General features: G+C 40.2%; 1 protein-coding gene across 1 annotated transcript in view; it reads left to right on the plus strand.

The window, feature by feature from the left end:
- Positions 1 to 14,653, plus strand: part of cacna2d2b (calcium channel, voltage-dependent, alpha 2/delta subunit 2b) — a gene marked incomplete at its 5' end in the record, with an annotated part of 32,960 nt that extends 18,307 nt beyond the window's left edge. Inside the window, 25 exons of the mRNA XM_079511417.1 lie at positions 318 to 367; positions 519 to 608; positions 857 to 922; positions 1,374 to 1,451; positions 1,767 to 1,841; positions 4,220 to 4,291; positions 4,468 to 4,539; positions 4,683 to 4,744; positions 4,868 to 4,944; positions 5,981 to 6,041; positions 6,140 to 6,237; positions 6,336 to 6,426; positions 8,255 to 8,317; positions 8,469 to 8,572; positions 9,186 to 9,284; positions 9,452 to 9,543; positions 9,637 to 9,684; positions 11,488 to 11,559; positions 12,111 to 12,263; positions 12,663 to 12,715; positions 12,940 to 12,995; positions 13,703 to 13,826; positions 13,929 to 14,038; positions 14,319 to 14,401; positions 14,516 to 14,653. Of these exons, the coding sequence (XP_079367543.1) occupies positions 318 to 367; positions 519 to 608; positions 857 to 922; positions 1,374 to 1,451; positions 1,767 to 1,841; positions 4,220 to 4,291; positions 4,468 to 4,539; positions 4,683 to 4,744; positions 4,868 to 4,944; positions 5,981 to 6,041; positions 6,140 to 6,237; positions 6,336 to 6,426; positions 8,255 to 8,317; positions 8,469 to 8,572; positions 9,186 to 9,284; positions 9,452 to 9,543; positions 9,637 to 9,684; positions 11,488 to 11,559; positions 12,111 to 12,263; positions 12,663 to 12,715; positions 12,940 to 12,995; positions 13,703 to 13,826; positions 13,929 to 14,038; positions 14,319 to 14,401; positions 14,516 to 14,611 (2,045 nt within the window). The 3' untranslated portion in view covers positions 14,612 to 14,653. The remainder of the gene's footprint in view (positions 1 to 317; positions 368 to 518; positions 609 to 856; positions 923 to 1,373; positions 1,452 to 1,766; positions 1,842 to 4,219; positions 4,292 to 4,467; positions 4,540 to 4,682; positions 4,745 to 4,867; positions 4,945 to 5,980; positions 6,042 to 6,139; positions 6,238 to 6,335; positions 6,427 to 8,254; positions 8,318 to 8,468; positions 8,573 to 9,185; positions 9,285 to 9,451; positions 9,544 to 9,636; positions 9,685 to 11,487; positions 11,560 to 12,110; positions 12,264 to 12,662; positions 12,716 to 12,939; positions 12,996 to 13,702; positions 13,827 to 13,928; positions 14,039 to 14,318; positions 14,402 to 14,515) is intronic.
- Positions 14,654 to 24,478: the final 9,825 nt, after the last annotated feature.

Genomic DNA, 24,478 nt, shown 5'->3' on the forward strand with positions numbered 1-24,478 from the left:
GGGCCTCCAGATTCCTAGCCCCTGCTGACTCCATGTGGTGATTTAAAGGTTGGGCATTCATCGATGACGTGTTCAACAGTCTGGTTTCCCGCATTCACAGAGATCAGTGCAGACACTCCAATCATATTCAGATAGATTTGGGTTTTAGCTACTCCAAAGCGATGTCTGGAGTAAAAGAAAAAAATTGCACCATCCTATAGTGAGTATAATTGATGTCCTTTAGGAAGCCTACAACTGCAGTTGTAACCATCTCTCTCTCTCTCTCTCTCTCTCTCTCTCTCTCTCTCTCTCTCTGTCTTCTCTCCCTCTCCTGCCAGGTTACTATTTTGAGATTCGTTCCATCTGTGCTATAAGGATTAACACCCAGGTGGGTTTGTCTAGGGACTCACATACAGCTGATCCATCAGTATCTACAGTCTCTAGTTTTCCTAATCTAATTCCACATATTTGTGTACCCAATATCCATGCCGCCTTTAGTTGTTTGTTTTGAAGCTCCCGTCTATTTTGTGTGTTGTTAGGAGTACCTTGATGTGCTGGGTCGCCCTATGGTTCTGGCAGGCGGTATTGCCAAGCAGGTTCAATGGACAAATGTCTATCAGGATGCCTTGGTAAGATTATATGATTATACAACTTTTGTACATAAACAAAATTGAAGAAAAAAGTGAGGGCAGAAAAGTGATTGACAGGCCGGAATGACTTTTGTGAGGATTTGATTGGCTGAGCACGGAATGTGATGTATGATGATGTATAATGATAAGAGCGCCCATCACTTCACACAAGTGTGATTTTTATTGTATTAGTGTGGAATGCAAAAATATACTATACTGTAGGTCTCATGTTCTGTTGTTGGTCTCAGGGTCTTGGGATGGTGGTGACTGGAACTATGCCTGTATTTAATCTCAGCATGGATGGAAACTCACAGGTACTGTACAATATCTGGCTGGATATTCCATGTAAAGGCATCCATGGCAATGGGTCAATTGCTTGTATAACTTTAGCGTAGTTTCGAATAATGATTCATGATTAGCCAAGTTGAACGTGCAACCACTGCAACAGAATACTTTATATAGGATCCCCACCACTACATCCCCCTGTGTGTGTGTGTGTGTGTGTGTGTGTGTGTGTGTGTGTGTGTGTGTGTGTGTGTGCGTGCGTGCGTGCGTGCGTGCGTGCGTGCGTGCGTGCGTGCGTGCGTGCGTGTGCGTGTGTGGGTGCGTGCGTGCGTGCGTGCATTGAAAGTTGGGTTATTAAATATACAATCTTTACAAAATAATGTACATTACTGTAGAGGGCCCTATCAAATGAATCAATGTCATTGTGTTGAATGATAGTCTCTGTGCTATTTAGCAAAATATTCATTATTGTTGTTTCAGCAAAACCAGCTAATATTAGGTGTCATGGGAGTTGATGTGCACCTGGATGAGATAAAGCGACTGACACCACGGTACAATGTGAGTACATATCCTGTTTATAGCAGGGGGTCCTCAAACCTTTTTGAGCTCTGGACCACTAATACATTTCAACTACAACTGTCAGCACAACTAAATATTAAACCATTAACAGTCATTATTTCATCACTTTTTTTCCTGCCTATTTGTTAATAATTATTACTATTATATTTATTTACAAATAATAAAACAAAAGCTTTTTGATACTTTTAACAACGGTACTATATATATATAGTTCCACTGTAGCAGTGTAGATACAAGCACATATCCTCAAAATATCAACTATTACTTACTCCTGGTTCCTTCTGTCTTACACAGCTCGGAGCCAATGGATACATATTTGCCATTGATCCAAATGGATACCTCCTACTGCATCCTAACCTTCAGCCAAAGGTGGGTGATCTAATATTTAACAACATTCAACCTGTTGTCCCTACTGTATTTTGGGCATGTCATTATTATGGTACATATTGAAAATAGCTGATCAACAAACTCACAATGCATAGCATCACGGCGTGTTGTGAGTATGTAGATCAAGTATTTCTGGCATTTGACACCGTCGTATGACAAATTATAAAACAGGCCTTAAGTGGTTAAGTAAGGGATAATGTCTGGCTAGCTGGTCATTGTTGGGACTCTTGGGAGATAATTCACCGACAGTGAATTATATCCCAACAATGACCAGCTAGCCAGACATTATCCCACTTATTACACGGCTACTTACATAAAATAATAAATAGACAGTTGACACAAAAAGGCTATAACATGGGTTTTATTTAGGCTACTGAATTCAGCGATTGACCAATCAGAATCAAGCATTCAACCAAGCTGTGTAATAAGTAATATTATTGGTACTTATGGGCATTATTACACAGAATGACTATCTAGCGAAGTTAGGGCCCAGACCACTGGCCTAGCGATCCGGGTACCTAGGCTCCAATGCAACCTGACGGTGTTGCGGGTTCGAGTCCCGATCCCTGACGGCCTTTACTGCGTGTCACTCCCCATCACTCTCTCCCCGTTTTAGTTAAATGTCCTTCCTTGTTTTTCCCCCCTAAGATTCTTTAGCAGACATTACTATTGGAAGAAGGACTATGCACCTGCTTTGTGTAATATTTGAAAGCCTTTTTATTTTATTTTATTTTATTTTGTGTACCTTGTTGTCTATGTCATGTCTGTAAAATCATTGTTGTAAATGTTCCTTTTGTACACAGGACGCCATTGACATGGCAGAAATGGATTTCCCTGAAATAAAGGTTTCAATCAATAAATCAATTAACCAATCAATAAACAAAATGTGATTCCTTCAGCAATAACAATTATGGCCCTTTGAACTACTATTACTAACAACACGATTCTTTCTCTTTTACCTATCTTTTCAGTTATAAAGACTGCAGAATAACAGGATAATATGTTCAAAATGTTGAATTGCTTAATGCTTAATTTACACAGATTTATTATAAAAAATAGATAAAAGGAAATTATTATTGGTGCAAAGTAATAATAGTTCATGGAATGATTATAATTCTTGTTGAAAGAAAATAAATCACATTTAAGCAAGATTTGTGGGCTGTTATGATACATCATTCAGGGTAACGAAATGTAATTCAGTGTAACACCAGAAACAAACTGTATTTTAAATAAAAATACAATAACTTTTGTTTACTAATAGAGACAAAAACAATTAGTTTCATAGAGTTTTGCATTTTATTCAGTGTAAGGCATCTACATTTTACAGACAATGGGCCCTATTTTTGCCAGTGCCTTACCCATTATCCCTTAACATCTTTGCCTTTTTTACTATTTTGAAAAACATTTTTGAAATGTTCAAATAGCCGATTTACAAGCTCACAAAGCTAGTTGAACAATTATTCTAAATAGTAAAAAAAAAAAGGCAAAGAGGTTTAGGGATAAGGGGTAAGGCATTGATGAAAATAGGGCCCCTGGTGTCTTATAATACCTTAAAATGCCACACATAGTTTAAAAATGATAATATTATTGTTATCATAGTGTTTATACCACAGTTAAATATAATAGCTTGCAATGCACGATTATAGTGAAATGTTGAAAACTAGTTAAAACAAGGTATAACAAAGCTACTGTCATGAAACCTTTGTTACACTGAATGACAAACGTGTTACACTGAATGATGGAACCACTCGCAAACATATTTAGCCTGCCGGGCAATTCCTTGGCCACCTATATCAAGTAATTACCTTGACCCTTACTTTTCCATATATATTTAAATAAAATAATAGCATACAAAAGATAATCTGTCTGTTGCACTGATAAATTCACGATTTTGTTCCAACTGTTGGAACAATTATTATGCTTTAAAATGGCTTTTTACCTGTGTTGCACCGAATGATGAAGTACAACATTCCGGACAAAAGTGATTTAAGTTTCAAATACTTTTTAGATAATAGAATAGATCACCCAGTTTTTGTATATGCTATTGTGAGCACTAGCACAATTATGCCATTGGTGTTCATTTATTTTTAAGGATGGATTTTAACATTTAAGAAATACTATTGGCATTATAAGACTTTTGCCCGGACTGTTACACTGATTGATATTTTGACACTTTAGAATAATGTTGAATAACAGAATCAAATTAATAGTTTGCAAATTGCAATACAAAAGTCAATGTATATTTATACATATTTTTTTGTATGGCCTTCGGACAACAAATTTGCACGGCTCGTCTTTGACCCATATATAAAATTGTACATGGTGGATAAAAATGTCATCATGTTATGTGTGTTTTTTAGCTTGATGACCTTCCAGAGCCTGTAACATTAGACTTTCTGGATGCAGAGGTAGAAGACAGCAATAAAGAGGAGGTAGGTGCTTAGTGCATTATTGGTAATGGAGCACTTCTGTTTGCAAAGCCTTCTGCCGATTAGATGTATTATTTGTGGGTCAATGAATAGCATCTGCTTAGAAACACACGCAGTTACAACGGAGGTCGATTCTATGTATATTGGACTACATAATCCATTTTTTTTTCACGTTTTAGATTCGTCGACAGATGATTGACGGAAGACCAGGTGAAATGCAGATTAAAACACTTCTTAAATCAATTGATGAGGTAAGTTGTTTAAATCATTATAATTAATTCATGTATTAATTTCAAAGACAGCGTGAAGACACCGTGACGTATGGTACCATTCAGTGGGTTGGGATTTTAAATGGATAACATTGAAGTGGTATGGAATGTTTCCTTTTTTGCAGCAATACATTGATGAGGCATATAGAGGTTACACCTGGACACCTATCAATGGTACAGATTATAGGTGAGTAGTTGACCATCTGAAATGAAAAATGAGTATGTTGAAGCAGATCCAATTTGAGTAGGATTCAAAGATTGAGTTTTTGTTGCCTTATATTACTAATTTTTTTCCATTTCGTACCTACAGTCTTGGATTGGTATTGCCTCCCTACAATGAATACTACATCCAGGCAGACCTGAGCGATGTGATGCTGCAGCTTCAATGTGAGTGTCTAGCCACTAGACTAGAGAGTCAATTTAACATGTCACTGTCAGGCTGAAACTTTTCCGGAAATGGATCCAATAGTTATTTTTTTATACTTGTCTTTTGTTAAATATTTATCAAACAAAAGTAGTGTATGCATATTCTAATCTAAAGTAAAGTGAAGGTGCTGGACAAACATAAGATCAACAGTGAAAATAATTAAATCTGCTCACTTTCTCTCAGCTCCACTTTTTTTTATTATGACAATGCTCCACATGTCCCAGACTCTTCTCCCTTCTGGCTTCCAAACTGTGGAACAAAATCCCCATCGCAGAATCACTCCCAATTTACGAGAGACTTATCTCTTCAGACTCCACTTTAGCCCGTAGCACTTCTTGCCCTAGCACTTGCCCTAGCCTTGATGACCATGCATCTTATGTAAGCTGATGATGCTTCTTCATACATTTGATGTATTACCTTCAGTTTACCTTACACAAGTTTAGCTTACTGTAAATCGCTCTAGATTAAGAGCGTCTGCTAAATGCCTAAATTGTCAATAGTATTGCTGCTTCCAACATTTCAAATGTGGAAAGCAGCAATACAAAAGTGGAACTGAGAGCTGGTATGTATACTTAAAATTGCCTAATGGGTAATGCGGTCGGTCGGTCGGCCAGTCAATCAGTCTTCGGACTTGTGAACCAATGAATATTAAGTATAGAGGGCCAGTTTATTGAGGAATATAGAGTGTAGTCAGTGGTGAGCTGGTATATCGGCTATTTCAGTACTTTTGCATTACACTAACAAAGTATAAAATGGTCGGTCTGTCTGTGGGTCGGTCTGTCTGTCTGTCTGTCTGTCTGTCTGTCTGTCTGTCTGTCTGTCTGTCTGTCTGTCTGTCTGTCTGTCTGTCTGTCTGTCTGTCTGTCTGTCTGTCTGTCTGTCTGTCTGTCTGTCTGTCTGTCTGGTGGGCGGGCGGTCGGTCGGTCTGGCGGTCTCTCTTTCACACACACAATCTCTCTCCCTCTCTGTCCCTGTCCACCTCATAACTCTTTTCAGATTTGCAGTCTTTACTGCCCAGCTCCTTTGAGTCATCAGGACATGTGTTTCTGGCTCCTAGGTGAACACCCTGCCACCACACACTATGTATCTCTGCTTTTATATTTGCCTCAATGTCAAAAGGAAGAAGAAAAAATGCAATCTGTTCTTCCTGTATAGGGAATATTGCAAGCGTCTACAACTTTCCGACAACAACACACAGTTTTTGGAGAACTTCCTTTCACTAATGGTGGATATAACACCGGAATCTGAAGACTGTGAGTTCATGATATGTGTCAATTGTTTGTTGTGGATCACAATATCTGATATTAATCGTATGCTAGATGGTCACTTTATCTGCTTGTTTGTGTTTCAGGTGACCAAGGCCTCATTCACAACCTGATATTGGATTCTGGCATCATTGGGCAGCTTGCTTCTAGAGTATGGAAGAACAAGGATCTCAATGCGTGAGTAACATTCAGGATACAGGCGGTAGTGTATAGGCATGCCTTGTGATGAGTCTTAAAGGGACATTTCACCACTGGAAGAAACTGCAGTCACTCAATGTTAATAGTATTTGTAGTAAATAACAGTAGCACAATTTGAAATTTGCACCCTATGGCCAGAAAGTGTGTTTGACTGGATTGTTGAATTACTACAATGACCATAATGCTTTGGTGCATGGGGGGGGGGGGGGGGGGGGGGGGGGGGTTGCGTGGACTGGAGGTGTGACTTTCTCCTCCAAGTTCTGACGAAGGGGGAAGAAAGAAGGCTGCTGGAACTCTTTGGGAGACACCCCATGTGGGCGGAGACACCCCATGTGGGCGGAGACACCCCATGTGGGCGGAGACACCCCATGTGGGCGGTCTGTGGGTTTGGGAGACACCCCATGTGGGCGGTCTGTGGGTTTGGGAGACACCCCATGTGGGCGGTCTGTGGGTTTGGGAGACACCCCATGTGGGCGGTCTGTGGGTTTGGGAGACACCCCATGTGGGCGGTCTGTGGGTTTGGGAGACACCCCATGTGGGCGGTCTGTGGGTTTGGGAGACACCCCATGTGGGCGGTCTGTGCGTTTGGGAGACACCCCATGTGGGCGGTCTGTGGGTTGGGAGACGCCCCATGTGGGCGGTCTGTGGGTTTGTCTGACTGAGACAACATGTAGTCCAGGAAGGAAGTGAGACCAATGTCTGACGCGTGATTTCTTTCTACGTACGCTTTAAGACATAGACCCGCCCTTGGTGACGCCCCGCGCGGCCCGCCTGCCTCTGATTGGCCGCGAACCCTCTTATTGGCTAGCTATGCTGCTGCTGTCAGAAGAAGAGTAGAGGAAGTAGGGAGAGAAGTAGGGAGAAGCTTAGCGATAATAATATTAAAACCTTAGCGATTTAGCGATAATAATATTAAAACGCCAACATTTATCTGTCGCCGTCCCCGATAAAAGGTCAGAATACGGACACACGCTAATCAACACAAACACTGTAGCCTATTTATTAGAAAACCCTACATCGTCGCCGCATGACAATCATAATCATGACATGATTCATGACGGTGAACTTATGTTATGAGTCTTTATGACGAAGTCAATAACAGTATCCATGAGAAAGCACGCTAGAGATGTCAACATAAACATGAAACATTATTGTACTGTAAAAAGGGACTTTGTTATACTATTCCCTTCAGCTTTATCCTTTGTAGTATTATACCGAATACGGACACACTATTTATTAGAACACCCAACATTGTGATCAAATCACAATTCAATCAAAGCAAACCGCGTAAATAATATTAGTAAATACGGACACACGCTAATCACCACAAACACTTTATTTATTAGAACACCCAGATCGAATCACAATTCATTCAATCAAAGCAAACCGCATAAACAATATTCGTTTGCCTTTAATTCTGGAGCGTCATCTGTGCCTTTAGAATACTACGCCTATCGCCTGTCATCATCTGTCACAGGGCGCCGCCATCTCTGACTGTTTCTGACATTGACAACAATGAGCTCTGGCCAATCAGACGCGCGGGGCGTCACCAAGGGCGGGTCTATGTCTTAAAGCGTACGTAGAAAGAAATCACGCATGTCTGACGCATCTCAGACATTTAAAATACTAAAATAACACATTTTGCATACATAAAAACCCCAGGAAAGTGTTTCTTGTTTCCTAGACATCATTAAAATAAGATCTGGTTGCAAAAGGGGCAAAGTGGCCCTTTAAGTCATAAAAGCCGCCCTGGTATCGAGTTGACGTAAGATGTACAGTATACTGACTTCAAGTTTCTGTGTTGCAGATATGGATTCCTGGCTGTGTTTGCCTCTACAGATGGTGGAGTAACGCGGGTTTTTCCCAACATGTAAGTAAGGCTGTACAGGGCCTCAAAATTGACCACACTGTCCTGGCGGCTATATTGCTCTTAGGTCTAGCTTATTTTGGTAGGGCAGTGGTTTGATGATAGTCTCAGTGCTTTTACCTAAAGTCTGTATAATTATTCGTCTATTTTGCAGGGCCGCTGAAACATGGGAGGAGGACCCTGAACCTTACAATTCCAACTACTACAGACGAAGCTTAGACAATAAAGGCTATATGTTCAGAGCTCCACAGAGGACCTGTGAGTAACAAACTGTGCAAAGGCATTTTATGTTTTAGTAATCGGGGACACCTTTACATCATTATAAGTAGGGCTGGGCAAAATCAAACATGGATCAAACAGGACTGGGACGAATATTTTTGACCAAATATCTCGATATTGTGTCGATAATATTGTATTGTGATACTGTGAGTGAGTGCTGCTACAGTGAACTAGCTACTCTGACAATGGTTACAATGAATTGGTTATTGCAAAACCCAGGGGCATGCATTCCCAACAGGCATCACCCTAGTTTTTAAAATGTTTTCAAAAGTAACAGATTTGCAAGCTCACAACGCATCACGATATCTAAAATCCCAGATGAATGAGATGATATAGTCTCATATCATGATATCAATGTAATATCAATTACATTGATATCATATCATATAATACAGTATCATATCATATTGCCCAGCCCTAATTATAAGAGTTAATTAACTGGTCATTATCCTCTTGATAAAGTATTTTGTGTGTTATTTAAAGAATAATTATATTGTCTGGGGTCAAAATGGTGTAGGCATACATAATTCTAAGATAATACTGAGAGTATTCTCACCATGCATTCTTTTTTTAACTACACCCCTATAAGCAGCCATGGACGACCCTGTGGGCTCAGAGAATGGCACCATTGGGGTACTGGTTAGTTCATCTGTTGAAGTTAATTTAGGAGGCAAGCTTCTCAAGCCAGCAGGTATGTGACACTTTCATATTCATATCATAGTTTACCTTATGGGATTGTTACCTTTTTAAAGTGTTAGACTACCTTGTCCTCTTACGTACATGTTCCCAATGATCTGCTTCTCATCTTTTCACATGTATTCCCTGTAATCTGACCATGTGAATCTTATCACTGATTAGTTGTGGGAGTAAAGCTGGATTTGGAAGCTTGGGTGGACAAGTTTAAGATCTTGGCCAGCAATGTGTCAGATAGCCGTCAAGGCTCACAAAAGGTAATATGAATTCACCACCATGTATGAGGGATAACTGATTGCATAGATTATCCTTGTTTGGGTCACAACGATATTTTTCTTAACCCCTAACAGTGTGGGCCATCAAGAAGTTGTGAAATGGACTGTGAAGCAAACACTGATGTAAGAATATTTCTTCTTTCACATGACCATAACTATGTAAACTAACATTCATAGAGGCATGTTAGCAATACAGAAATACTCCAGGCGGTGTAAAACCTGTCAACACCAGCATGACTTGGCTTAAGGTTGGCTTTTGTCAAACATATTTTTGTGTAAACCCATGGTTTTGTTCACAGACACACAATTACAATGCCCTATGTATTGCTAGAGGAAGGGACGAATTGTAAGCCTTTTGTATACAGTAGTTACATTTGTCTGTGTATCGCCGGGGAGAAGCACAGACCTCTGTGTATACTCTACTGAGGGGCATATACAGCATAATCCCGCTGGGATTTCCCAAACAGTGTGGAGAGGGAGTTGGCTGACAACATGGCAGGTTCAGCTGTCCCTCATCCTTGGTACGCAAGTAATCTGTGAACTGTGCCGAAGCCTGTTTGCCGTTTTCCACTCTAACCTTTTGGTGCCTAAACTCCTACATTTCTTCTCAGAATTGAATTTTACCACACCATCCACAGCAACCGAATTTGGTGGCCGATTTTAGTCCACCACACGTTTGATATTCCTAGTGATTTCCTTGTGTGTGGTAACTCACAGAGTTCAGCATATGGTATGCACTGTACCTTGTACTGATTGGTCAGCCAGCAATATCAGCTTATTACCCTCTGAGACCTTTTATCACTCAAAGACTGTACTTGATATGATCTGAGGTCTGTACTCTGTACTATGAAACAGGAGTTGGGGTTAGTGCGCTGAATTCAGATTTAATCCTGGGTTTTCAGGGATAAAACCGTGGTTCACTTCTTACAGCGGTGTACACTTCTTTCTCACCATGGGAACTTATACAGCACACCTAACATAACCTGCTAACCGATCAACATGTAGAAATGCACCACCTATGGACCAGTCAGTTAACTTGGAAAATTGTATCACGGAAATCGTGTGGAGTGCATGGATCATGAGTGTGTCTCTAAGGGGGCAAGAATGTTCAGAGACAGGCAAACCCCTTTGGCTTTCCTTGATAATAATTGAGAGGTATACATATTCTCGTTGGAGGGGGTTATCTGTGTCAGCTTATCAGAGTAATATCAGAGTCATTTCATTGTGCTTTTGTATACCCATATCATCATAGGCCGCTTACAATCTAAAGTACAGTCTAATTTAACGGAATACACAAATGTAATTATAGTCAGATCTACTTGTGCCCTGATGACGTTATATTATAAGCCTATTATGAGCCTCCGCATTCACACAGTCCTAGATTTCTTTTTGCCAGATGGCCTTCCTGCATTTGGCAGCTGCAGCTGTGTTGCTTCTAGCCTCAATTATGTGTGTTTGAATAGTCGTATTTGTCTAATAAGTTTGCTCTTAGTTTGTGAAATATGCTGCTCTGCTGCCAGGAGAAACGATTGGTCATATGCTGCAAACACCAAGCCTTTTGTGAATGCCTTTGATTTGATTTGATTTGATATGATATGATATGATATGATATGATATGATATGATATGATATGATATGATATGATATGATATGATATGATATGATATGATATGATATGGTATACCCTCATCGTATCATGTCATATCACTGTACACACAACACAGCACAACACAACAGTATAATAAAATGTGTGTGCGTGTGCGCACGTGTGTGTGTGTGTGTGTGCGTGCGTGCATGTGTGTGTGCGTGCGTGCGTGCGTGCGTGCGTGCGTGCGTGCGTGCGGGCGGTGCGTGCGTGTGGGGGGTAGTAATAGTAGTAGTGTTAAGTGTAGTGTTGTGTTGTTAACTATCTAATGTTGTCTATAGGACCTACTCTGCTATCTAATTGATGATGGTGGGTTCCTGGTTATGTCCAACCAGAGGGATCAATGGAAGAAGGTAAGCATGTGTTTGTTGTAACTGAACTTCCAAGCTAACACAGCACAGTACAGTAGATAGATACTGTATCGTGCACAAGAACACAAGTGGAGAGGGAACCAAAAAGTGGAAAGGAGATGAAAAACCCATCAAGTTGTTACAGTACTTGAAGGAGCACTTCACCCATTTTCAACGTTATCTTTATATGGCTGCAGTCATGGTGTCGTGAACGTGACCGCGGCTGCTAGGCGGTGGCGGCCGTCACACCTACATCTCGCAGATATGCCCACAGGTATATGGAGATCTCTATATATGTCTGTCCATGTACCTTTCATGCCCATATATGGAGATCTCTGTATCTGTCAGTCCTTGTCCCTTTTATGCCCCTATATGGAGACCGCTGATCATCAGTATATGCCCATTTACTGTATGGGCATTCACCCTTTTTGCCCATATATGGAGCTGACTGATTTGTTTGCGCCTGATACATTGAGGTTAATGTTTCACTAATGCATGTACAGTATTGTACACATTCAACAAACCACTGACTTTATTAATTGTATTTTTTACAGGTGGGCCTATTCTTTGGTGATGTGGACCCCTACCTGATGCACGCACTCTACAATAGCTCCATCTATGTCCGTCGTCAGTCCTTCCAGTACCAGTCTGCATGTGAACCAGTCAGCAGCAGTCACACTGGTGCAGCTCCAAGAGGCATCTTTGTGGTGAGAGGCAGGGAGGCCAGAGAGAATTCTAATGAAACCTCTACGGTTTAAGCAGAGAAAAATAAATAAACGCTCACTCACGGCTCACACACTGAGGGCTCCAATGCGACAAATGCTTTATTGCAAAAACAAAAAAGTCTGAGGAAGAGCTTTGAGCTCGAAACTTCACACCTTTTTTTGTGTGCAATAAAGCATTGGAGCCCTCAGTGTGCAAGCATTTATTTAATGTTCTCTGCTTACTGTTCATCGCTCAACACCTGCCCAAGCAGTTAGGGGTTAGGGACGTGCATGTCGTTTCCCTTTTTAAAAATGTGACCTTCTGTTTTTAAGGAATTAGCTTATTTGAATAATGTCTCTAACTGCTAATCTCTTTTCTATTGATCATCATGGTGTCTCTAGCCATCAGTTGCTGACATCTTAAGTTTGGCGTGGTGGTCCTCAGCAGTGGCATGGTGAGTTTACTCCAAATACGCACAATGTTAAGTGAAGTGTACTTTCGTTTCCAGACTGTAAGTGAAATTAAAGATGTGATGCCAGGATGGCAACTTATACAAACTGGAGATTTATTGAGTTTGATGTAACTGCAGTGTGTTGACATACTGATAATGTGACATACTGTATTGATTCCAGAGTGTACTTCACTTTCTCACAATCTGTAATTTTCTCACTTTTTCAGGTCTGTAATGCAGCAGTTATTCTATGGAATGGCCTATAACACCTGGTTCTTATCAGGTTGGTTTCTATATAATGACAAACAAAATACGTACAATTGTACATGGATGCATAAATGTATGGATACAGCCTGTACTAAAATATGCACTCATATAAGATAGCAGAGTACTAAGAAAATGAGTGTTGAGATGTGGCTGAGAATATAATCATATGATAAATTGAGAATATAAAAATCACATTTAGTATTTGGATGAAAAACGTTGATCAAAACTGTTACATTAGGAAATGGAAAAAGGGACCAGTGGGTTATTTAGTCGCAAGCTTAGAGGTTATGTGCGTGACATCATCATCATACCGTGGAAGTTATACGGGAACACCTACTGAGTTGCAAAAAACAACTTTCTGGCCTTGACAGCCCCCCATACAACCAAACAGAAAAGTCCTATCCGATTGCATTAAACAACGTTAAACGATGTTAAACTCACTTTCCCTCTTCTTACTTTGCCACTCGATTTGCCACTCACTTTATGCATGCAATTGCGTATACCCTCTATAATTTTCATTGGTTAAATATTTATAAAACACATATACTGAGTTAACCACTTGACATTTTGGTCTTTTCATTATTGTCTAAAATAAATATGTAAGTAAATGCGTTATTTTCAAAAATAAGATACAATTGAAGATACAAGTTTCTGTGTGACAGCGATGTACAAAATGCCTTACAGACTACTTATTAACCTATAGGTTTCCTACTTTTGTTGCAGGTGATGCATTAGTAGAAGGGTTTGAAACTAGGGAAAGCAGCTGTGTGACCATTCAAAGCCAGTTCTATTTTACCAACACCACTAACTCATACAATGTGCTGCAAGACTGTGGAAACTGCTCAAGGTGTGTTCTTACACCATGAACAAAATAGGTTTTCAGTGTTTGATTGCTTCTCCAACCTCTGCAACCTTTCATGTTGAATGCTCACTCGACCTGTTTTCATAGGTTGTTTCATGCGAAGAGGATTGAGAATACAAACCTTCTCTTTGTGGTTGCTGAGACGTTGCCCTGCAGCTCCTGTGAGATAGAGAGACTGACCCTAGTCAGGACGGAGTGTATCCTTTACATCATAACCGTTTCATGCCAAGGACCCCCAATCCATCTGTAAATATGTTGTGCCATACACGATTTGTCTAAAAAGATATTCCACATTTCCCAGCTTGTAGATCAGATATTTTCAAATAGCTGATGTGTAAAGGGTTAAAGTGGTTAAACTTATTTTGATAATATAGTATTTAATTTGGGGGACTGAACATTGCTGTGCATTTTTTACTACCTGTGCAAATTACATGAATTTCAGGCAGAATGAGAATCTCCCTTAACTCCCGCAAACAGTTCAGGAGGAAAATCCATGTGAAGTGCTGAGCAGTGCACGATACCGTAAAGGCCCAGCTACCTGCTTTGACTACAGTGCCTGGGTAAAAGAATATCAATTGCTACCATTGCAACAATCTCTTTTGATCGGACACATTACATGAATGCTGCAGTTGTTTGTGCTATTCAGGCCTGTTTTGCCTATATTCTTATTGCAGGAGAACACATCTGAATGCGGACGGGCCCATTCCTTGAAGTCCTCCATAGGGATTCTTCTCTTCATCCAGCTTGTTCTGATGCTAGTTTCTCTCTGACATCTGGATTAGACCGTAACTGAGGCACTCGCACTCCTGACACCTAATCTCATTTTCTTGCCATAGTCTTTCAAGTCAGCATTTTATCTCCTCCAGAAAAATTACTAATGATTTTTATTTATTTATCATATTTCTTAGAGCTAGCAGACACTACAAGATTTGAGCTAGATGCATTCTTAACCAGGATGCCCAACACAAATGTAGAGCATTAAGGACAAGTTCTTAAGGCTTTCTTTGAGTAACCTTACCTAATGCAGAAAATATGTCTGGGACAACAGCTCATGAAACTTTCTATAGTGTGTTGCCACCAGCAGTAATCATATTTTAAAGATTTCATGAGAGTATCTATTCATACAAAATCTCCATCATAATCCACTCCTTTGTCTATTAGTTAGTAAATGGAGTACTTTAGTAAATGTGTATTTCATTGAAATGCTTCCACTGACATTTATAGTATGAATTTGAGGTGCTTCACAAGTCAAACAGATAAATGAAATGAACAGGCCAAAACTCATCAAACTTTACACTGATTTGTTTAATACATACAGTTATGTGCTCAATTACATACACATTGAAGTACATAGTACTTTGCATGAAGTTGTTCTTCAATAGCGCAACAATGCTACGGTTATTGGAAGGTTTTATACTATTGGTAACTAGTGATTGATTACATGGATTGATGATGAGAAAATACTCCAAGTGGTTTACATACAATGTGATCTATTCCGCTTAATAACACACAAATTAGCTGAAGTTAAAGCCTGATTTTTACTTAGAGTAGTTGCATACCGGTGTCAAGAATGACCAATAGTCCATAATGCATCACGGACAGTGCACTGCCTTGTGAGATTGTTGGTCTGCAATTTGTGGTGTCAATGCACAACCAAGTATAAATCAGTCATTATGTGTAGTCATCATTTATGTAACTGTACCAGTATTACATGTGTTATGTAATTTGGCAGATTGGTGGTGAGCTTTTAGTCCCATTTTGTAACTTATATTGCCACTATTTGTCAAGTCATGCACTTATGTATGCTTATGATTGGGGTATGTAGTTTATGAACAGCTTTTGATGTAATCATTATGTGATGATGATAATAGCTTGTTGATAATCCCCTCATTATTTATTTATTTAAGGTGGGAGATCATTTACATGTTTTGTGTGCATATATGAGTTCATGAATAGTTCAACCTAAATATCAGCTGTTCCAGAGATCCCATTGAAAACTGTCCAGGCTTGATTGATTTTCATTTTGAGAACAGACTAAATGATATCTGAATTCATTCATATATACCACAGATTAGAGATTCTGGCACTAAGGAAAGACTCTGTGGCTTTCAAAATAAATGTGAGTAAATGGCTACGCTAGACAGAAGAGAAAAATAAACATTAACGTCCCAGAGTGCCAGCATATTAGTGGTTGACTGTTCATGATCATATGTGGAGTAATCATATAAAAACATGTTTTACCAAAGTAAAGTCCCTTTCAATTTGATCAACATTATTTGGTTTCAGCGTTAAAGGGGACATGTTAATGACCTTTCTCTCCCCCCGCCCCAGCCCAGAACACCCTTTGTTTTTCCTTCTTCTTACATATTTGTAAGATGTTTGTTTTCTTCCCTCTGTATGCCTGGTGTTCCACACCCAGTAGTGCCTTGTTGCACTCCAATTGGATGGCAGGAACTTTTTGGATCTTGGATCTGGACACTATTCTTGCAGCCCATGAAAAGACACTGTTGAATTTCAAGGTTTGCGATGGTACAACTCTGTATGGACTTATAGATCAGAAACACCATCGGGAAAGATTCTGATTCTCTCTGAAAGGATGAGGGATACAAAATGATATGGCACACTGCACTATTGTGAGATGACACAGTTGAAGTACAGTACCAACTGCCCTCCCCCTCTATTGAGCATGCTCCTATCCTGTTTTATAGAAAGATGAGAGTAAATGTATACTTTCTTGTACGACCACGTCCGTCGCCGACAATGACTGCTTTTCAAGTGGTCCGACAAAGTATAAATTAGGCTTAAGGAGGGGCAAAGAGAAAGTACCCCTCAAGTGTCATCTCTACACTGTGGTTCAATCCTGGTTCAAAGCACAGACTCTATCCGTTTTATTTTCTAATTCATTTCATCTGCACTCTGGATAAAAAAAAAAGAAAGAAAAAAAATATATATATTTGAAGCCTAGCACATACAGAGTTTCCAGAATGATTGACTGAAGTGAGTGAATGTTTATGAATTGTGCAGACAGTAATGCATCTGATCCCAGGCATGGGGGGGGGGGGACATGGTGAAGCAGATTAAAGCTCAACACAGTTTGGAGACCTCAGCACATATTGCTTTTTAAAAAGCATGAATTCAATGGTTCTCAAAGTGGGTCCTTGAGAGAGTTTCAGAGTTTCTCCAGTTAAATTATTCAGTGTTAAAACTTTGAGAACCACTGCATTAATAATTGATCTGAGATTTACAGTATGTATTTACATTATTGAAAGACCTTAAATACACTGTAGTGCAGTACATTGAAGGATGGCATTTTGTAAATTTGCTCTTTATAGCCTACAATGTATTGCTGTTGTTGAGGTCAGTGTTGTAGTTTGCAATGTTTGTTTTTAAAATATTTAACTGCATGGAATTTTGGAAGAATTACAGATTTATGTACATATACAGTTAGTGTAATGATGGATATTTTACATTCCTTTTCACACCCAGCTCTCCAATACTGCAGAGAGAATGAAGGGTGCCTACATGGACATTTTGAGTGATATAGGCATGAGAGGGCTTCAGGGTTAGGTTGCTGTTAGCCTCGATACCCAGGCTTTCATAGGTTGCTGTTTAAAAATGAAGTTTAAAGTTTGACTTCAGTGAAGCCCAATTTGCAGTATTCGTTCTTTAGGGAAAAAGCACAGAAATGTTTGGAATTATGAAGAAACCTACTACTGCCTGATAGACTTTTATCATAGAATTAGGAAGATGCCTTCAAGTGTAAAATACACGTAATTAAAATTATGTTTGCAGGCTATAACAAGGGTGGGGGCATGTGGGTATAATTTCAGAGATGTCCTTTTATAAACAACATACGTTGTCTCTTAATGAGGTCCAATTATTGATTTTTTTTTGTGGTAATGCAAACATTGTTTGTATTGAACTGAAGGGAAACTGAATGTTATTGATGTTTGCGGGTGGGCACTATAAGCAGTTTACAAAACCATCCTTGTCAGTCATTTTCTTTTATCAGCTTATGAAATAATGAGAATGTTAATGATCTGCTGTAATTTCTGCTTTTAGTTTGCTGATATTGGTGTTTACTTGGGAGAGTTTGCTCTATTTGTGCCAGTCTCCAATGTCACCTCATTTTTGTACAGATGATGCAAAAGCAGTAAGCAGAAGAAGGCTAACTTTGTAAAGATTTTGTCAGCCACATACTAAATGTTTATATCTGATACTTGGTGATTAAATGCTGTTGATATTTTTCACTTCAGCTCAGCATCCTAATTTCCATTTCCTTTTTTTGTGTACTGTGTACTACTTGCAATCATGAAGTGATATGAATAGTTTTATACAAATTATTTAAGCTTATTATTATGTTAATTGATTTTGAATAATTCAAGGCACATTTAAACACTTTAACCATGGCTTCTCTATTTTGAACATGTCATTATAGGCAAACATCTTCCCTCCAAAAAACGAAAAAAAATCCAATACATTTCAAAACATAAAAAATAAATAAAAATGAAATAGCTTAGTTACTGTACTTGATCAAGTGGACAAACCTCATATTGACCCTTTATACAGAGATGCATTTGTGACAGTCTTCTCACACTCAAAACACGGTGTAATATTCATCTACAAAGTAACTAGTAACTAAAGTACAATATTTAGATCTGAGATTGTAGTGTGGAGTAGAAGTAAAAGTATTGGAAATTGTTTAAAAGAAAATGTACAAATACCTCAAAATGGTACTTAAGTACACAAGTTTAAATAAATGTACTTAGTACTTTCCTGAAGGGACCAAAATAGTAATACAGAACAGAACTTATAAAAAAATAAAGTAAAGTGTTCTGCTCTTCGTCATTGCCTGTGAGCAGAAAACAGATATTTATTTTGCCACCGTGTCCACCAGTCTACAACTTTTGTTTTCTCAAGGTAAGGTTTGTTCTATCTGTTCGAGCTGATTTACCATCTTGTTTGCTTCATAATAATATCGGTCTGTCACATTTTTACATTAGAAAATGTACTTAGATTCTCCAGAGAAAAAAACGTGTAAATGCTAATGTTAAAGACACCACTATTTACCGGAAGTGGGCGTGGAAAGCAGGCTGTGAGATAGGCCTATTGTGCATGGTCTGAAAGAACAATAAGTTGAAGTCCCTGGTTGAAGTAGACTAGGGCCTAGGGGGGGCCTAACGAGCAACGGTGTATTTACTCAGTAAAGGTGTATTGATGATGTCATGAGGAAGAAGAAAGAGGAAGTAAAGTAAAGTTGTGAACACATGGTATGAAGCTGCCTTCAGTGCCTTGTCTGCATATACTTTATTCATTACAAAAATCAACCCTGGTAAATATTAAGAAAATGTTCAATAATACCTTTCCAATCTCACAACTCTTGGCCCTCAGCTTGTTGACCTGGGATTCAGCGATGTCTGCACGCTCCTGAGACTCATCCAGCTCATGCAGCACCTTCCTGTACCTGGACAGGTGAGTGTTGGCCTGCTGCTCCTGTAGGGGATTGTCATGGAAATCAAAATAAATATTTGATATTGTAAGAAAGAACAATGTTTTAATGCTTTGCCTCATCTGAGCTGATGACACACAATGCTTATACTATGATAGTGGCGTGGAAAACACTCACGGCGTCCTCAGATTGTCTCTTGTAGCACTTCATTTTTAGCTGCAGCTTGTCCACCAGATCTTGAGGTCTAGTGATATTCTTCTTGTCCTCCTCAGCCTGTGGACAGTATAATCTTTATGACACAAAAACTAGAAGCAGTAAAGATATCCTTATTTGATGCGATACGTTTGCTCAAATCCCTGATCCCTCTCAGAGTTACAAATGGAAAAATGAGCACTGGTCATTTCACTGAGCAATAATGATGCAAAGTAATAGTAAACAGAACAGTTGGCACATTTTGTAACGGCATATTTGTCATGAAGTGCTGAAAATCCCTCATGCATGAATCAAGACGCACGTGGGCACAGTAAACATGCTAGATGTTCCTGTTCCTACTTCCACAATAGTCACAATGTGTTTGCTGATCTCTGTCACACCATGGTGGCATCAGGGGTCACATTCAACATACCATTGTTTTCAATCGTCAGTTTAAAATAATTACATTTGTGCTAATCCACTTAACTGAAAATTCATGATTTATTGTTATATTTTCCACTTTTTTGGTGCAATGAAAGCATTGGAGCATTAGAGCCCTCAGTGTGCGTCGTGCAAGCGTTTTCTTCTTTTTCTTCTGTATATTTTGTATTGCCATCATTCATTTCGTACCTGGTAGCAGAGTTCCTTCACTCTCCGTTCATACTTGCGGACGCCTTTAACAGCCTCAGCACCACGTCTTTGCTCAGCATCGACTTCAGCTTCCAACTCACAGATCTTGAAAATGAAAATTCCAGATTGTAACTACACAGTACAGTGCTGCCAGAGATCTAAACATGTGTGCAATGTAATGCAACATTTCTATATTGTGTAAGAGATATTTTAGAATGCCAATCTGTTCTAAATAATTTCTTTAATGTAGCCTACCTACTTGTATTTGACCAGCAGGGGTACTTTTTCACAGCTCTATTGTTGTCATTCAACAACTGTTCCAAGGGCTATTTCTACTACACCATTCACGTTTGGCTGGTTCAGCAAACATACATGGGCATTCTAAACGTAACCAGTCAGCATTATTATATATTCTCACTTTCACTTAGTTTAGCACACATCCATCTATAGAATAGCACTCAGAGAGGCTTCAGCTCAGGGGGGCCATTTGGCTCCTGTAAGGGCATGGAGATAAGACTGGTCTAGCCAGTCTGTTCTGTTTTGATAATGATCTTTCAAGAAAACTTTGTAAATCAGGGCCGGATTTAGCCAGCCCCACTCAGGTGGGCAGACAGAATTGTAAGGGGGGCGACTCCGCCGGCGCGGGTGGGGTGTCAAGCCCACATTGGGTGGGCAGGACGCACGTTTGGGTGGGCTATGCCCACCCCTGCCCCCCCCTAGAACCGGCCCTGACAACATGAGATATTATTAATGATCTCAGATTGTAATGTCCATGTTGTTAATGTGCTGATGTTGGTAGAGCTGCCTCAGTACAACTTTGAATCAAACAAAGAGCATGGACCTTCGTTTCTCACTCCTCTGACACCTAAACAAATTATTTACAACTTTGATATTCAAAATCGGCCACCTCCGGGTAACAAGCTCCATACAAATCTGTGTGTGTGTGTGTGTGTGCGCGTGCGTGCGTGCGTGCGTGCGTGCGTGCGTGCGTGCGTGCGTGCGTGCGTGCGTGCGTGCGTGCGTGCGTGCGTGCGTGTGTGACATTCACTACACAAATGGACTTGCCTTGCCTTACCTATAAGTGCACTCCATTTACTCCGACCTTGCACTTTCATCATGCCTAAATTATAAATTGAAGGCTGGTATATATTTTTTTTAATTTGATCAGTTCATACTTTTTTGCGATGAGCTTGTAGATCTGATGTTATTGTCCTGTCCCCAAATTCAACAGATTACTGGAGAATGTGAGGCTGGCACAGAGATATATTTATTTATTCAGGACTGCCTTATATCTACTGTGTTCATTTGATCTGGCACTTTTACTATTTCTTATTTTATTATTACAGTATAGTTGTGTTTATATGTTTGCCTTTATTTCAATCTGTCATGTTCAGCACATTCTTGCATGTGGTGTACGGTATGACGTATTGTGACATATAAATAAAGTTTCACAAATTGATATTGTTTTACTTTATATTCATTATTTGGTTTGTACACAAGATCTAACAATAAAGTAAAACCTTGAACGTTGACCTTGAAACTTGAGCTGCCTCAGTACACCATGGACCTCATTTCACACTCCTGACTCTTAAACAAATTATTTACAACTTTGCCATTCAAAATCATGCTCAGATAGGGTGATGAGCTAGCCTACTGTGTGTGTGTGTGTGTGTGTGTGTGTGTGTGTGTGTGTGTGTGTGTGTGTGTGTGTGTGTGTGTGTGTGTGTGTGTGTGTGTGTGTGGCTGTCATAAGAACAGTGTGACAGCCTGCTCCTCACCAGACAACTAACCACATCTTTATCCTGCTCTGTGAGACAACCAGGTCACACAGAGGACTCAGCTACAGAGTGGACATTATGACAACAACTGAACTCTGCCCTGCACTCTTCTCTGCTTGAACTGAAGAAACAACTTGTGAAAATGGAGAAGAGCAGCTCATTCATGACCCCCCTCTTCCTCTCCCTCTTCCTCCTCATCATCATCATTGCTGCTCTTCAATTGGAGGCGTTTGTCATAAAGAAAACATTTCACTATGTGAATGAGAAGAAAAACTGGTCTGATGCTCAACAGTACTGCAAGGAGAAGTTCACTGACTTGGCTTCTGCTGGTTATCAGAGAGAAGACCTTTTGGCGAATAAAGCCAGGTATGCGTGGATCGGTCTGTACAGAGACCCTGGGGACATTTCTGTCTGGAGGTGGACAGGAGAAAGGTGTGTAGCCTTTATCTGTGTGTGTGTGTGTGTGTGTGTGTGTGTGTGTGTGTGTGTGTGTGTGTGTGTGTGTGTGTGTGTGTGTGTGTGTGTACAATACAGTATATTTTTGATGATTATTGAATATTGTATATTATTTTCCACAGAGGGGATGCCTCACTTGACAACAGGAGAACAATTTTCAATTGTACCTATTTCAATTATGGTGATAAAATGTGGAAGAATGATAAATGTTCTAAAAAACGTGCCTTCTACTGCTCTAATGGCGACAATGTCTTACATGAGATGAAACGCATGAGCTGGTTTGATGCCCAGGAGAGCTGTAACAAGAAGTCCATGGTCTTAGCCACTGTCACACAGAGCAACCAGCACAAGTTCACTAGAGGTAACAGTTGGATTGGACTGCATTTACCCCCTAACACACCTGGAAGCTACACGTCTAAAGACGTCTGGAAGTGGATCGGAACGGACTCAGACTATAGGAATTGGGCTCCGGGACAGCCAGATCTTGAGAACTGTGGCATCCTTTCCGTTAGTACTGACAAGTGGTACAGTGCACGTTGCTCTATTGAACTTCCATTCATGTGTGTCGTTGACAACGTGATCCTGGTGAAGGAGAACAAGACATGGGAGGAGGCTCTGGAGCACTGCAGGTCCATCGGCAGCGTCGACTGCCACTGGGTGCTGTGGTCTTTGGGTCATACTGTCATACTGGCTCACCAGTATGACCTGGTGAGCCTGCAGTCTGAGGACGACGACCGCTACGCCAGGGACAAGATCCAGGAGGCCACGACCAATGAGGTTTGAGGGTTTGTGTTGATGGGTCAACATTGTGGCTAGAACGTGCAGGAAACTTGATTTCTTCTTTCTATAATTTCAAAGATACTGTAAATCAAAGTCCCTTGTTAAGTCTTAATTGTCTTCTGTTGGATTGTCATAAACAACACAAAATGTGAACTACTTCATATCATATTCATATACTGTTGCCTCATTCATACAGGTTGCCTTTATTTGCCTTGAGGCAGTATGAAACTTTTTCATCACTTTCCCAACTTTATTAGAATCGGCAAGCCCTGTCAGAACTGAACACTAACCTTGACACTGTTGGCAGTAATGTTTGTCTCATTCTGAATCCAAAATTAAATTGTATTTAATTTTAAACACAAGCAGTTACCATAGGCCAACATATACTGTAGTATACATTTCAACACAGTTACACTTGAAGGAAGATGTTTGACCTCCTTTGCCTTCCATGTTGTCCCCAGGTGTGGACAGCTCGGCGTTTCCTGGCGGGCCAGTGGCTCTGGGTGGACGGGGAACCACAGCAGTACCAGAACCTGCCACTGTGGGGGCGGCACTGTGGAACCCTACCCAAAGACCACAGCACCCAGTGGCAGATCAGGGACTGCATGGAGAGAAGGAACTTCCTCTGCATCAAATCCCCAGCAAAACAGCCATGAGGACGAGTAGCGTGCAGGCACAGCTGGGATTTGTAGTCATTAGTATTCAGATTACTACTACAGTAGGCTACTATGCATATAATATACTTTATGTTGGTTATTTATTCATTTGTTTATAGCAGTGGTTCCCAAACTTCAAGGACCCCCAAATTGACACTAATTGGATCCACATTTGAAAAGATATTATGCCAGGGATCCCCATAAGAGTTTTAACGGCCCTAGCAGTGATTCTCAACACGTTATATTTCAAGAGCCCCCGGTTTGACCTGAATTAGGCTACGGTCCCATTTGAATGGCATTTTTATCTCTGGGACCCCAATTTACATTGTAATCAAATTAAATTAATTTAACTCTGAAAGTAACAGGTCCAACCTGGGGACCCTCTGGAACTCTCTCAAGGACTGAGAGACCCAATTTGGGAACCACTGATTTATAGGGTGCTCGGGAGAGATCTCTGCCTAAACTGTTGCCCCCACGACACGACTCTCTGTGTGTGTGTGTGTGTGTGTGTGTGTGTGTGTGTGTGTGTGTGTGTGTGTGTGTGTGTGTGTGTGTGTGTGTGTGTGTGTGTGTGTGTGTGTGTGTGTGTGTGCGCGCGCGCGTGTGTGTGTGTGTGTGTGTGTGCGCGCGTGTGTGTGTGTGTGAAGGGGGAGGGGCCACATCGCGACTTGTTAGTTCTGTTCAGAGAGGGAGAGA

The sequence above is a fragment of the Electrona antarctica genome, assembly GCF_951216825.1.
Source record: "Electrona antarctica genome assembly, chromosome: 9".
Lineage (NCBI taxonomy): Eukaryota > Metazoa > Chordata > Actinopteri > Myctophiformes > Myctophidae > Electrona > Electrona antarctica.